Genomic DNA, 15899 nt, shown 5'->3' with positions numbered 1-15899 from the left:
TTTTGATTGGGTTGTTTATTTTTCTGGAATTGAACTGCAGGAGTTGCTTGTATATTTTTGAGATTAATCCTTTGTCTGTTTCTTCATTTGCTATTATTTTCTCCCATTCTGAAGGCTATCTTTTCACCTTGCTTATAGTTTCCTTTGTTGTGCAAAAGCTTTTATGTTTAATTAGGTCCCATTTGTGATTAACAGCATCGAAACATGTATATTATCAAGTGTGAAACAGATCGCCAGTCCAGGTTGGATGCATGAGACAAGTGCTTGGGGCTGGTGCACTGGGATGACCCAGAGGGATGGGGTGGGGAGGAAGGTGGGAGGGGGGTTCAGGATGGGGAACACATGTAAATCCATGGCTGATTCATGTCAATGTATGGCAAAAACCACTACAATATTGTAAAGTAATTAGCCTCTAACTAATAAAAATAATTGGGGGGGGGGGGAGAAAAAAAAATGTTTTCCAAATCTAAAAAAGAAAAATAAGTATACTTCTTTCCAGGCTAAACCCACATTACATCCAAAGTAATGGAAGTGTGGAAGTGTGAAAATAAGTATTTTGTATATGTCATTCTACTTACAGTTAAGCATACTTAACAAAACGATGAAAATGCTTACTCACTCGTACACCTTTAGGTCCTGGATTACCATCTGGTCCAGCTAAACCCTAGTGCAAACAAAAGACATCACCATCATTCTCTAGTACTTTTTAAAGAGTTGTTGATAATTAATAAAAAGGGGCAAATAAAAGATATCATTCTTACAAGTACAAATTTCAGAACTGTATACTTAGTGAAGACCATATACATTTTAGGGATTTTAGAATCTCAGAACCAAAAAAAGCCAATGTATATAATCTATACACAAATATATTTTAGATTTCTAAATAAAGTAGATTAACACAACTGTCAGACACAATTATTTCAGTTATTTCTCATTGGAAAACCCTGTTCTTTTAGAACAGTTCTAATTCACTTATCTAAAATATATTCCTACTTTAAAAAATAAGTACATTTTTTAACTTCAGATAAATTTCCATATGTCTGAGTATTTATATATTTTTCAGATAAACACAAAACATTACTTGGTACTAAGACTCATGTAATACCCTCCACATACTTTAAAGGTTTAAATATGGAATTTTATTAACACTAGATTATCTTCTGGCATTTTCAATTCCCTAATTCTAGAGAACAAAACATATATTTTATATAAATACAGTTTTCTAGTATGCTAAATGAACAATTAATTTCAAGAGTAAGTAATTAATGAAAGCCTAGGAAAGAAAATTTTTTTCTCTTATTAGCCTATATGAAATAACTAGAAAAAAAAAGAAATAGCTAGAGAAAGTTAGACATTAGAGGTAAATAAATATGAAATGATTAATATGAATTTTCAAAACAGTATACAAAGACTTGAATCCAATTTAGATAAAAGGTATTCAGATAGTGGTATATATAGCACTGGCAACTATGTCCCAAGTGTTTATAATTGCATTATTAAAAAATGCTGCATATCAAAGAGAGTCTTAACTCATATCATTACTTCACTTTAGTCAGTGGTAATATTGTAAAATCAGTAGCAACACTGTTTAACATTTTATTAGCCTACTTGGCCATTTTAATTTAAAAAGTTCCATTGAATATCATATCAAACTTGTTTAAAAAAATCCCACTCTCATTTTAAGTAAAATTTTTCTGCAATAAAATTTTTGAAGAATTTTTACAATTTTTATATTAGAATTTTTTGGAATTATTTTGCTATGAGTAATTCATTATTTAATAAAATAAACCAATTATCATTTGAACATTAACTCTTGAAATTGGAACATACAATGCGTTAACCAAGAGAGACATAAAAAGAAAAGTTTAAATATAGTTACCTCACCTGCCTGCCAGGATAACCACGTGAACCAATATTACCAGTGAATCCTGGAATTCCCTAAAATGAAAAATAAAATAATAAAAAATACAGCAAAGACCAAAGAAGCCAAAGAAAGCAAACTTGGGGTATTCATAATACCCAAGTTTTTAAAGAATATTTTTCCATATAAAAATATGAAGAGTCCTGCATGTTGCTTATCTGACTGAAGTCATCTATTTAAAATGAAAATGGCCTCTTTCCTGGCTGGAACCATGGAGGGTGCAGAAGAGAAGGAATAAAAGGTTCCTGCTATGCCAGAAATCCTTAAGAAAAATCAAAAGAATTTCACAGAGCTTAAGATCAAGTGCTGAGAAATAATTTGCCTAAAAGATGCTTTGAAAGGCAAAAAGTTTATCTATGAAAAAGCTAAGCCCTATCACAAAGAAGGCAAGCAGATGTACAGAACTGAAATTCAAATGGCTAGGACGGCAAGAAAAGCCAGCAACTTCTATGTGCCCACAGAACCCAAATTGGCACTTGTCATCAGGAACAGAGATATCAAAGATTCGAAAGGCATTGCAACTTTGCCTCTGTCAGATGTTCAGTGGCACCTCCTGAAGCTCAACAAGGTTTCAATTAACATGCTGAGAAGGGTGGACCCATACATTGCATGTGGTCCAGTCGCTAAGTTGTGTCCAACTCTTGCAACCCCATGGACTGTATGTAGCCTGCCAGGCTCCTCTGTCCATGGGATTCTCAAGGCAAGAATACATTGCATGGGGTTACCCAAACCTGAAGTCAGTAAATTAACTGATCAAAATCAACAAGCAGTGAATTGTCCTGACAGATAATGTGTTGGTCACTGGTCTCTTGGCAAATATGGCATTATCCGCATGAAGGTCATCTGATTCATGAGATCAGTACTGTTGGAAAACATTTCAAAGAAGCAAACAACTTCCTATGGGCCTTCAAACTGTCTTCTCCGTGAGGTGAGATGAAGAAAAGGGCCATGCATTTTGTAGAAGCTGGAGATGCTGCCAACAGGGAAGACCATATCAACAGGCTTAATAGAAGGATGAACTAAGGTATCTACCATGATTATTTTTCTAATCTCGTCAGTTAAGAAACATTGACTGCTTTCAAATTGAAAAAAAAAAAGAAAATGAGATAAATTGCTAAATAAAAATGAATACAACTATTAGATTAGGGACCTAAATGAGATACTGATTCTTAAATGTAGGATAAATGCAGATAAACATAGGATAAAAAAATTCAGTGATACATGAATTTTAAAAAAACATTTACATTAGAGAAAGAGTTGATACATTATGTAATAACCAGTATCTTTACAGATTGAACTCCTTGTCTCAGCCATCCTGCAACTCTCCTTAATTATCAGAGCATAAGCTTCAGAAGGTAGGTAAATGGATATTAAGTGTTAAATACCTGTATTATGACATAGGTATATCTAAAAGTTCACATAGCAATTTTGAATGGGAAACTCACTTTGAATTGACCACCTCTGTGCCTGATTTAAGACCCAGTTTACTCAAGGAAGGCTGATATATGGAGACTCAAACAGATAAGAAAGTAAACTTGCTGCAGAATCCTGTGGAAAAGTGAGAAGAAATACCTTCATATGTTGTTACTGTCTTCCACTGATACAAGATTCATTCATTCATTTAGGTCTAATACATAACTTGTGAACTAAGGAAATGCCAAAAAGAAATGTTAAGAAAGGCAATGCCAAAGTATGTTCAAACTACCACACAATTGCACTCATCTCACATGCTAGCAAAGTAATGCTCAAAATTCTCCATGTCAGGCTTCAACAGTACGTGAACTGTGAACTTCTAGATGTTCAAGCTGGATTTAGAAAAGGCAGAGGAACCAGAGATCAAATTGCTAACATCCACTGGATCATTGAAAAAGAGAGTTCCAGAAAAACACCTACTTCTGTTTTATTGACGTGCCAAAGCCTTTGACTGTGTGGATCACAACAAACTGTGGAAAATTCTTAAAGAGATAAGAATACCAGATCACCTGATCTGCCTCCTGAGAAATCTGTATGCAGGTCAAGAAGCAACAGTTAGAACCAGACATGGAACAAGAGACTGGTTCCAAATTGGGAAAGGAGTACGTCAAGGCTGTATATTGTCATGCTGTTTATTTAACTTATATGCAGAGTACATCATGCGAAATGCCAGGCTGGATGAAACACAAGCTGAATCAAGACTTCTGAAAAACATTAATGACCTCAGATAGACAGATGACACTACCATTATGGGAGAAACTGAAGAAGAACTAAAGAGCCTCTTGATGAAAGTAAAGGAAGAGAGTGAAAATGTTGGCTTAAAACTCAACATTCAGAAAACTAAGATCATAGCCTTTGGTCCCATCACTTCATGGCAAATAGATGGGGAAACAATGGGAACAATGACAAGACTTTATTTTCTGGGGCTCCAAAATCACTGCAGATGGTAACTGCAGCCATGAAATTAAAAGATGCTTGCTCCTTGGAAGAAAAGCTATAACCAACCTAGACAGCATACTAAAAAGCAGAGACTTTGTCAGCAAAGGTCCATCTAGTCAAATATGTTTTTTCTGGTTGTCATGTATGGATGTGAGAGTTGGACTATAAAGAAAGCTGAGCACCAAAGAATTGAAGCTTTTGAACTGTGGTGTTGGAGAAGACTCTTGAGAGTCCCTTGGACGGCAAGGAGATCCAACCAGTCCATCCTAAAGGAAATCAGGCCTGAATATTCATTGGAAGGACTGATGCTGAAGCTGAAACCCCACTACTTTGGCCAACTGATGTAAAGAACTGACTCATTTGAAAAGACCCTGATGCTGGGAAAGACTGAAGGTGGGAGGAGAAGGGGACAACAAAGGATGAGCTGGTTGGATGGCATCACTGACTCGATGGACATGAGTTTGAGCAAGCTCTGGGAGATGGTGATGGACAGGGAAGCCTGGTGTGCTGCAGTCCACAGGGTCACTAAGAGTCAGACACGACTGAGTGACTGAACTGAACTGAAATGATGATAACAGTGATAATTTTTATAGATTCTTTATTCTGTAAAAACTCTTCCTGTTGGTTGTTTGTATTAGATAATAATACTAATACAAAGGACACTAGTCCTTTGCCCCTCTGCTCTGAAGCATACAGAAGATTGTACTAATTTCTCTAGTTTAACCATAGAAACACTATAAAATTCCTGAAATTTGAAAAATCTAGAGAAAAACAGTCCAAGAAAGAGGCAAATGAAGGATAACAGTTGAAAGTTTTCACCCTTCCATTCTATCAGACTCGTATTCTCCTAATATGTCCTTCTCTCCACTTTTCTCAGAATACATTTCTCAGTTTTGTCTACTCCCTTTTCTCTCCCCCTTCCTTTCCTTGCTTCAACAATAACTATTTACTTGACATTTTTTTTGTGTGTGTTGGGCTTCCCTCATAGCTCAGTTCGTACCCACTGGAGAAGGAATAGGCTACCCACTCTAGTATTCTTGGATTTCCCTTTTGGCTCAGGTGATAAAAAATCCACCTGCAATGTGAGAGACCTGGGTTTGATCCCTGGGTAGGGAAGGTCCCCTGGAGAAGGGAAAGGCTACTCACTCCTTCTGACCTGGAGAATTCCATGGACTGTATAGTCCATAGGGTCACAAATAGTCATACATGACTGAGTGACTTTCACTTCACTTCAACACGTTTTTATGTGCTAATCACATCACCATGCAATGTGATTTACAGCTACAATAGATACTATGTTCTTCATTCTACATTTGAAGTAAGAAAGATACACAAAAGTTATGAAATGTGCCTGAGATGGCATAGTAAGTAGCAGATCCTGAATGTAAATCCAGATGATCTGACAGAAGTTGTCATGTGTATATGCACACACACACATATATATGACAATGAAAAATTTAACAGAATGTGAATAAAGAGTGATCTGAGAATTACAGAAAATTCTCATCTACATGTAGAGATTATATCCTGTGAATTTCAGAAACTATACTTATGTACTAGAAATTGCCTTATTAACATTTACATAGTATATATTTTATTCCTATAATGTTTATTGAGCACTTAAATGCCAAGCACAATTTCAAGTATTTTATATGTATTATCTTATTTAATCTACCCAAACCCTATAAGGTAGATATCATTAGCCCTATTTTACAGATGCAAAAAATAAAGACACGATGTATTTGCCACCAGTGAAAAGTCACTCAGCTATTTAGAAAGTCAGAATTTAAATCAGCAAGTCTAACTCCAGAGATCACCATTAAAGGCTGTCTCCCTAGTGGAGGTTTGAAGTGTAAATAACTTATAGTAGTACTCAAAGGAAAGCCCTCTAATCATGAGATTTGCTTCAGTCTATTTACAAATACTTCTTCTATTTCCCATCCAACCTTAAAACATACAGGCCTATAGCCAGACCTCCACAAAAACCTTATATTTGGTTATGACAATAGGAAAGAGCAAAATAAACATAAAATTCTGATTTTATTCTGTAGGTTCTGGTTAATGGCAACCACCTTCCCTTTCATTAGTTTCCTAGCCAAATTAGGTTCAGGTCAGTTCAGTCGCTCAGTCGTGTCTGACTCTTTGTGACCCCATGAATTGCAGCATGCCAGGCCTCCCTGTCCATCACCATCTCCCGGAGTTTACTCAAACTCATGTCCATCGAGTCGGTGATGCCATCCAGCCATCTCATCCTCTGTCGTCCCCTTCTCCTTCTGCCCCAGTCCCTCCCAGCATCAGGGTCTTTTCCAATGAGTCAACTCTTCGCATGTGGTGACCAAAGTATTGGAGTTTCAGCTTCAGCATCAGTCCTTCCAATGAACACCCAGGACTGATCTCCTTTAGGATGGACTGGTTGGATCTCCTTGCCGTCCAAGGCACTCTCAAGAATCTTCTCCAACACCACAGTTCAAAAGCATCAATTCTTCTGCACTCAGCTTTCTTCACAGTCCAACTCTCACATCCATACATGACCACTGGAAAAACCATAACCCTGACCAGACGGACCTTTGTTGGAAAAGTAATGGCTCTGCTTTTAAATATGCTATCTAGGTTGGTCATAACTTTCCTTCCAAGGAGTAAGTGTCTTTTAATTTCATGGCTGCAATCACCATCTGCAGTGATTTTAGAGCCCCCCAAAATAAAGTCTGACATTGTTTCTACTATTTCCCCATCTATTTCCCATGAAGTGATGGGACCAGATGCCATGATCTTAGTTTTCTGAATGTTGAGCTTTAAGCCAACTTCTTCAGTCTCCTCCTTCACTTTCATCAAGAGGCTTTTTAGTTCCTCTTCACTTTCTGCCATAAGGGTGGTGTCATCTGCATATCTGAGGTTATTGATATTTCTCCCGGCAATCTTGATTCCAGCTTGTGATTTTTCCAGCCCAGCGTTTCTCATGAGGCACTCTGCATATAAGTTAAATAAGCAGGGTGACAATATACAGCCTTGACATGCTCCTTTTCCTATTTGGAACCAGTCTGTTGTCAAATTAGTTTAGCCAGACTCAATTAAAAAACAATCTGTTTTAAGACATAAATGAAATCTGATATTGAACAGATTTTCATAGAGGGTGTTGAGACAACATGTAGAGATATAACACATTCCAGCTGCACAGAGAAACACACAGAAGGACTCTATTCGATGACTGAATCCCGCTCTTCTGGAGCAGCAGTAAATAAAGTCAGAAAGTAAGCTTTCAGCAGTTGTGTGCGGCATAAACATACTCTAAGCCAACCACACCCTAAAATCACTCGGACAACTATAGAGCTCAAAAGACTCAAAAGAAATACTGTAACTCAATTCACTCTGCATTTAAAAAGTGGCTCACTTTAACCTGTAGATTGTCTGGAGTAACTTAGACACAGGGTTATCTCTCCACTCCTGAAAAAATCAGGAATAGTAAACCTGCCCCAATCCCACTTCTCACTTGAAGGATTAAAGCTGACTCTCTGAGTCAGACTTCATTGACAGTCCAAACACTGTGAGCATGGGTCTGTCCCTATGTCTTCATTTATTCATTAGTACAATACAATGGGAATATCTAGGTCACAGGATTATAATGTAGAGAAAATAGAACTATGTGGGAAAATGTATTTAAAAGCAGGGGTAACTATAATAATTCTTAGTGTTGTGGAGGGTCAAATGAGTTAACATATGGAAATATTCAATACACAATTATACTACTTGAAGTTCCAGTTAACAGTAGTACAGTTTGGCAGCCAATAAAGACTCAGTAAATGACAGCTCTTAATACTAGAGCTTACACAGATGATATAATTACTTTCCTAAATGTTTCTGGCCAGTTAATAGATATTTACAAATTTTCCAGAAGGGAATGTCTCCTAGCAATTAGTCATGTTCCTCTTAATGTCCACAGTGTTTCCAACAGTTAAAATGCAAAATGATTTTAGTTGTTCCTCGCAGTTATCACCAATTTTGTCTTTTTTCTTCTAGAATTATATAAAATAGAACTGATTCCAATAATACATGTTCCGATCTTTAAAACTGATTTTATACTCTTCTCACAAGCATACCACCCTCAGAACTAGGACATGTATTCTAATGGAGCTAGATAACAGAGCAGTTATGAGAAAATTGGTCAGTACTGACAAACGGTCAGTTTTTCACTAACTTGTGATGTGTCAGGTTTTCTTCATTGGAATCCACACATTTCTGCCAAAGCAGTGTTCTAGGAATTTTTTCCCTTCCCCAGGATCTAATCTCTCTTTTCCTCTTGCTCTGTTTTTTTTTTTTTTTTTCCTACAAATGCTCAAATGCTTTTCAGCACTCATTTGATCTTGTACTTGAGATTGTTAAGTACTGAAGAAATTAAGATTGTACTTGCTACAAATACACATATTGCTTTTCTTGCCATGTCCAGTAGTTAGCAATCTTGAAAAACTGTGCCTCAGGGACTTAACAGAGCTTACTATTCCTCTAACATGAATGAACAAAAGAAAAAATTGGCTTTATTTCTTTATTTGTCTTTCCTAAAGGGATAATCCATCACTTTTCTTTCTGGAGCTCCCCTTAGGGCTTTCTGAGGCTCTTTGCTAAATCTCCAGTAATGATTTGTCACCTTAGTAAGTATTTAATCTCCCACACTTTTCACTGATTTATTCATACTGGCCTAGTACACATTGTATTGAAAACAAGAAATTTGACTTTATTTTTTTCCTGTGACATAATGATATATTATTTTCTGGTGGGAGAAAGAAGAAATAACATGATTAGAAACTAAACAGTTCCCAAACTATTTTGACTTTAACATATGTGTGTATATACGGAATGAACAAAATATAGCATACTGCCATTCTAATTTGGATTTTTATCAAACTTATTTGCATTCCTTCACACAAGGGTAGGGAACTAACAGCTGTGAATAGACTTTGGAGAACAGGCAAGTCCCTGAAACATACAAGAAAATCAGAGAGTGTGTGTGTGTGCACGTGTGCATATGTATGGATAATCCGGGGACAGGGTTCACAGCATTTATAAGATTCTCACAAGAGTTTATGAATAACAAAAGTTTAAAACAGCTGTTCTGGAGCATATTAGACAGATAGTTGAAAGTCAGTCTAAGATATGAAAAAAATCAACAAAGTTTAGTAGATAATAAATTAGAAGTTTTTCCTGTATTAAAAGAGTCAAAGAATTAAGAAAAATTGACAGGAAAAAGACATTAAGAAAATTGAAAGCATTAAGAAAAAAATAAGCATTAAAAAAAGCGTTTCCTTAAAAGCATTAAGAAAAACTTAAAGAGTTAAGTGTGGAAAAATAATCTCTCAATGGAGGTTCCCACTGTGTATTTTTTTCACTGGAGAGATGCAAGTCTGACAAAGGAAGAATACTTACTTGTTCCCCTTGGAGTCCTGGGAGTCCTGGATGCCCTTTGAGACCCTGCAACGGTAAAGGTGAAGACATGCTATGAATAGTAAACCCTTGTGAGTCCAATAACTAACCACAGTTGTCATTCACCCCAACTTTCGGCTTTCTCATTAATGCAAATTTAATTATTACTATTCTATTTCTTATTAAATGTTATCCTTTTAATTTAATAACAATTTAATTTTATTAAATAAGATATTCTTATTAATAATTCTTAATTTTGAATGCTATTTGAATGATTTGTTGTTGGCAACTAAAATGGTTACATAGTATTGAATAAAAAGACAGCATCATTTATAAAAGGCTGGTATCTAGCAATAGGTCTGCTCAATTCTGCTGCAGCTTTTTAAAAGTTGGTTTTAGTTCATTAATGCCAAAATGAAATGCTCTCAGATATATTCTCTTTGTAATTATTGAAAAACTGGACCATATTCATGCAGTTTCTCTAAAACATTGTCATAACATTCTGTGAATGAGTGAATAAAAGAGACTGCTCAAGTCCATCCAAAGGAGGTTTATAAGGCTATCTAAGAAATCAACAACCAATGTTATATGTCAATTATAACTCAATTTTTTTAAAAAATGACATTAGTAACAAAAAAGATTTTCCAAATAAGAATCAAAGTCAAATCTTAATCTCTATCATCAACATTCAAAGATATAAAAGAGATAACAACCTTTATGCTCTAGAAAGATATTCTATGAGCAAAAGGAAGGATGCTAAAAAAAAAAAAAAAAAAAGGCAGGAACAAAGAATCAGCATATTTATACAGCTCTAATTAACAATCAGTATGGCAACCTTGTTTATTCGATTTTGCTGTATACAAAAGAACAAAAGAAAGTTCCTTTTTAAAAGAATCTCAGAATTCTAAGCAAATTCCAAAAACCTGAAATAAATCATAGTTTACAAATATCAGAAACTTCAAAGTAACGTACAGCAAACTGAAGATGCGTTTTTGGGGTTTCAGGATATAGAGTAACAGAGGGAAGAGTCATTCAGGATTCATCACTGAGGACTTATGGACACGAATTCATGAATTAGAGAAGGAAATTATACTCTGGTTAGACAATGGGAAAATGCCTATTTGAAAAATAAGGAAATGATTTAAGCAGTTTCTGAGATGATAAACTTAAAACATAAGAAAATGTTTAAGTAGAGAGACTCTTGGGAACCAGAGAGAAGATCAGAAAATGTAAGAAAGCAAGTTGGAGGCAAAAATTTTTGTGTTATCTGTAAATGTAAGCATAGAAGTAACAAGGGAATAACAGAAGGAAAAAACCAGAGTGCAGAGGAAATGGCCTGTCCTCTGGGAGCTCTGTTCCTTCCTGATTAGACTATTAAAAATCAGAGAAGTGACAAGAAAGAATATGGGAAAAAAGAGGAGGGGAAAGAAGGAAGGTACAAAGAAACTTCCCTGAACTAATAAACTAACAAAAACAAGGAAGTGGCTAATTCTATAGCAATCCTATGAAGCAGGTATCTTCCCCATTTATGCCATGCCAAGTCGCTTCAGTTGTGTCCGACTCTTTGAGACCTCATGGACTGTAAACTGCCAGACTCCTCTGTCCATGGGATTCTCCAGGCAAGAATACTGGAGTGGATTGCCATTTCTTTCTCCAATTTTACAGATGAGAAAATTCTCTGAGAAATTAAATGATATGACCAAAGTCATGTAGGTAGTAAGGTGGAATTATGTTGGTTTGACAGATTCATCATGAGCTTAGTAACCTGCCCTTCTACTTACTTTATACGCCTTTATATTTGTCTCAAACTCAAATGTAGGATAGTCTCATTCTCATCAAATGTTCAATTGTAGATAACCAAGACAAATCAACAAAAGGAGTTATTAAAGTTACACATTTACCAATGGCCTCTATTACACCCACAGTTTCACTCTGAGTTTATACTTTTTTTTAAAAAAGATAGCTAAATACCAGCCTAATTACAAAACAGGGAACACTGTTCTCAGCTGTCCAAATGTTAAGATTCTACAGATAAAAAATATCCACAAACCTAGCTTTTTTACTTTTTTAATCCTGGGAAATAATAAATGTCCTCAGCACTAAAATAGTGGCTGCAGCCCCCTCGGATGAGGCAGCAGCTCTAGAAGGATGCAGTTCCTAGGAGAGTGTCACGAAGATGACAAATGAGGAGCCAGAGTGAGAGGCATATAGATAGAGAAACTCTCTGCCATGGGCCTAGTTCCTTTTCTTCAAAAACAAACAAACAAAAAACCTGTATTAAATCTTTACTTCCTTGTTTTTATTTCTGTGTACTGCTGAGTCTAATTATATGCTTCCCTTTCTTTGGCCACTATCTGTTTCTCTGACCAGAGATTCTTCCCTCCTCAGCCTTGGTGAAACAAAACACAGTGGTGCTACAACTTTGTTAGCTTTCTTTCCCTGAAGCAGTTTATAACAGTGAAGTAGACACATTGACCACAATATCCTCTAAATGTACAATTCCTTCCTAAGAGATTCTTCTTCATCAACAGCCTTTAATAAGAGGGCAACACCGAACAGTCATGATCTTTTCTTCATGAGCTCACTCCTACTCTACCTCAGCCACAGGAGATGGCACTCAATCTAAGGGAAGCCAGTATGAAGTCTGGCCAGTAGCCTATAAGGACACTTGGAATAGAGACTTTCTCATAAACAGGGTCAAGCTGGGCCAATTAAAATCTTTTTAAAAATAAGTTCAACAGGAAGGAAGGAGGGAATAGAAGGAAGGAAAGACTGATTTAGGTACTTAGCTAAAGCTAGAAAGACTGACAAAGAGGAAAGATAAGAGAAAGAGAAGAAAACCAAAGTACAACTTAAAAAATTATTGTGAAAAGAAACTATATTGAGAAAGAAAGTTGTTGTCAGAGGGAAAACCAGGTAACACAAAAAGGCAGATGCAGAGAGAGGAGGGGAGCAGCAATACTAACAGAAAAGTATAGTAAAAGAGCTGCAAACTAATGCTAAGATACTCAGAGCTGCTTTGAATCAGTACCTGTCTCCATGAGACCAAGTCATATTACAATACATATTTTTAGACTCCATGGGTCTCCGCTTTCCCTCAATGCTGTAGAGAGGATTGAAATAATTCTCTCTTCCTTGAGATAGCCTGTCTCCATTCTTTGCAATCAAAAGAGCCTAAGTGAAACACAAAATGTTTTTGGTTTGGTTTGGTTTGGTTGGTTTACTACTAATAATGAAAAGACCAAGCACACTGAACTCTAGATCAGCTTTGCCAGTAGCTAGTTATATCGTGAGTTTCCAAGTCTTCATCTGTAAAACGATTGGGCTGAATTTAACTACTGCTAGATTTCCTTTAACCTGCTAGGATTCTGCAATTACTAGAATCTGTTAAGAAATTCACTTTTTTCTTTTCACCCTTCATTCAATGAAAAACAAATGCATTTATAAGAGGCAATTCAGGCTTTGAAGCAGAGGAAGAATTTAAGTAACACTGATGTATGTATCAGAGAAAAACCAGATTCGGGTTCCCATGGGCATATGACCTGAAACAAATATGGGGACTCTGGGATGAGTGGAAGGGAAAGAGGGTGGATCAGGTAGGAGGCTATTATGACAGCCTAGGTGAGACATGATTATAAATTAGACTTGAGGGTGGAGTTAGAGATGGTATATGAGCTCCTCAAAGAGTTTAAACCTAAGTTCTTAAATGATTTTAATATGATATGCTCAGTGTTTAGAACATAGTAAGTGCTTATCAATTAATTGATGGAAAGGTCTGGATGAATAAATGAATTGATGTAAAGACGAAGAGGAATTTAAGTTATTTGGGGGAAAATAGATTCTAAGTATTATTTAATATGATATTTCAACTCTCTTAATATTGAAATAAAGGTTCTAAGTGGGAGAAAATATCTTTTTGTTATTTTTCAATGTAATATTATTCTACTGTAATATTCTGGAGTTAGCACCATTATTGTATAAAAGTCTCCCTATTCCCTAATTTGTGACTATAGGCCTCCTTTGTTTTCTAAATGCTAATCTGTAACATTTTTTAAAAAAAATGAAGGAAATAATGTTTCTGGGAAAAAATGACCAACATTCAAGTTTTGACATAGCTCCAATCTAAGAACCTGACTGCTTATATTTTAAAATTTGTTTATATCATAGTCTTTTGAAAATATTAGAGTCACTGTTCTTCCTATACCCACATAGGAAGAACAAAAAAGGTCCAGTAACTAACAACATATGATTTTTCTCTGATGAATATACTGAAAATGAAACGAACGCATTTCTTAAGTACCAATAGAAAAATTTACAAATTGTTTTAGAACAGACTAAAAACTCAGTGTTAAGAGTTATAGGGTTGTCTTGATTTTTGTTGTGACGGAAAGTTGCCTTGCTAAAAACTCAAATAATAAGTGGGGCTTAGAATCTAATTTTAATAGAGAGATTTTAATTTTAATACTTCTTTTAACACTAATTTGAATAGGTTATCAACATTTGACCACACAGGACAAAAAAGAAAGATACAACTGAATCAAAATTAGAAATATTAAGGGATGGAAAGGAAACAAACTTTAAGTATATACCTGAACTTCCCCAAGTAACTAAATTTTGGATAAATAAATAAAATATTTATCCATAAGGAAAATAGTGGAACCATTTACATACAGAACCATTCTTGCTTTGCATGGTACTAGAGATCTATAAAACTGAGCATATAGTCTGAAACCATGCAAGAAATATTAATAATGGGGGAAAGTCTGTGATCTTTAAAATTTTTGTCAAATGTTAAAAAGTCTGTCAGTTACACTTGTATAGGGAGATGAAAAAAATGTTAAACTAAGATTAATTTAGTACAGTGTAATTTAAAACATTAGAAACCATGAAAATTAAAGTTCCATTTCTTAGCAAAAATTTATGAAGAGTAGTTTGAGTAGTGTGCTTTTCTTGTATAAAGAACCATACTGAGCAAACATATATCCCTATGGTTTGGCAAACTGTCACACTCCTTTCTAAGTATAGGTCAACTTCCAACATTTCATCCTTTGCACTTTCAGTGTCATGAAATAGGTCCAAGAGTTCTAATATGAAGATCTTTTTTTTGCTATTGTAACCTCCTCTGGGACATCTCTATCCTATTCATCACAACCCTTTCCTCTTATGTCAAAAGTTCACCTTTACTAAGTTCTCTCTGCATATCTAGAGTTAACTCAAATGGCAGCAGTGTTCCAGGATCAGCTATTTCTTCTATAATTCCATCTATATTCAATTCTAATTTCAATTTCTGTTTCACTATTTCTTTATTTCACTGTACTTTCATCTTGTTTACCAGGTTTTCTTTTTTTTTTTTTTGATTATCCATCTATGTAAAATGTCACATGAGTTCATCACAGAGAGAAGGAAGCAACACAGTGACACACACTGCCATCTGTGTAGTAACTAACAGATGTACACGGTATAATCACCAACAGATTCTGAATGAAGAGATGTGACTGGTCACTGATCTTGATGCACATTTACTATTTATGCAGAGACTTGTAAGCTGAAGAACCAGTAGCAAAGTTTATACTTTATGCAGCTAATCACAGTTAATATATTGTGGTAAGTGAAATTTGAACCATGTTGTTGGGAGACTGGTATTAATTAAACCATGGTAAGTGAAAGTTGTGTATACCGGAACCACACAAAGTGAGGAATGCTTGTATATATGTATTGAGAAAGAGTCTCAATGATATTATCTCCATGTTGTCAACTTCATATATGAATTTTTAAAAAATTTTTCCCCCATTAAATAGGAAGGACTTATATTCACTAAAATAAAGATTTTTCCTATGTATGAGAAACTACCCTCTATGGTATAAGACAACTTCTGCATTATCAACTCTGTTTTCCCATCTTGAGCCTCCTTAACTAAACTTTAGGTTTCAGAAAAGTAGAAGCATTCCTCTCTAGAATCCACAAAAACACCAAAGAAATTCTGCTGACTCAATGACTTACCTCTGGCATTCGTCTTCTTAAAACCCTTCAGTAGCTCTCTACCATATGGGAAATGCTCTATCATGGTATCCAAGCTCCTTCATGATTTGACCCCTGAATGCACCTTATTTCCAGACACACCCTGCCTAAAACTTTATAATCTCCAAACAAGGAC

At 35.5% G+C, this 15899-nt stretch overlaps 1 protein-coding gene across 1 annotated transcript in view; it reads right to left on the bottom strand.

Moving 5' to 3' along the window:
• COL24A1 (collagen type XXIV alpha 1 chain) overlaps nucleotides 1-15899 on the bottom strand; it is a 350400-nt gene that overhangs the window by 271401 nt on the left and 63100 nt on the right. Inside the window, exons 7-9 of the mRNA XM_070467179.1 lie at nucleotides 9749-9793; nucleotides 1885-1938; nucleotides 620-664 (exon numbers count right to left, since the gene is read on the bottom strand). Coding sequence (XP_070323280.1) covers nucleotides 620-664; nucleotides 1885-1938; nucleotides 9749-9793 — 144 coding nt within the window. The remainder of the gene's footprint in view (nucleotides 1-619; nucleotides 665-1884; nucleotides 1939-9748; nucleotides 9794-15899) is intronic.

Source organism: Odocoileus virginianus, chromosome 5, assembly GCF_023699985.2.
Source record: "Odocoileus virginianus isolate 20LAN1187 ecotype Illinois chromosome 5, Ovbor_1.2, whole genome shotgun sequence".
Taxonomy (NCBI): domain Eukaryota; kingdom Metazoa; phylum Chordata; class Mammalia; order Artiodactyla; family Cervidae; genus Odocoileus; species Odocoileus virginianus.
This window is presented reverse-complemented; position numbering and strand designations above follow the sequence as displayed.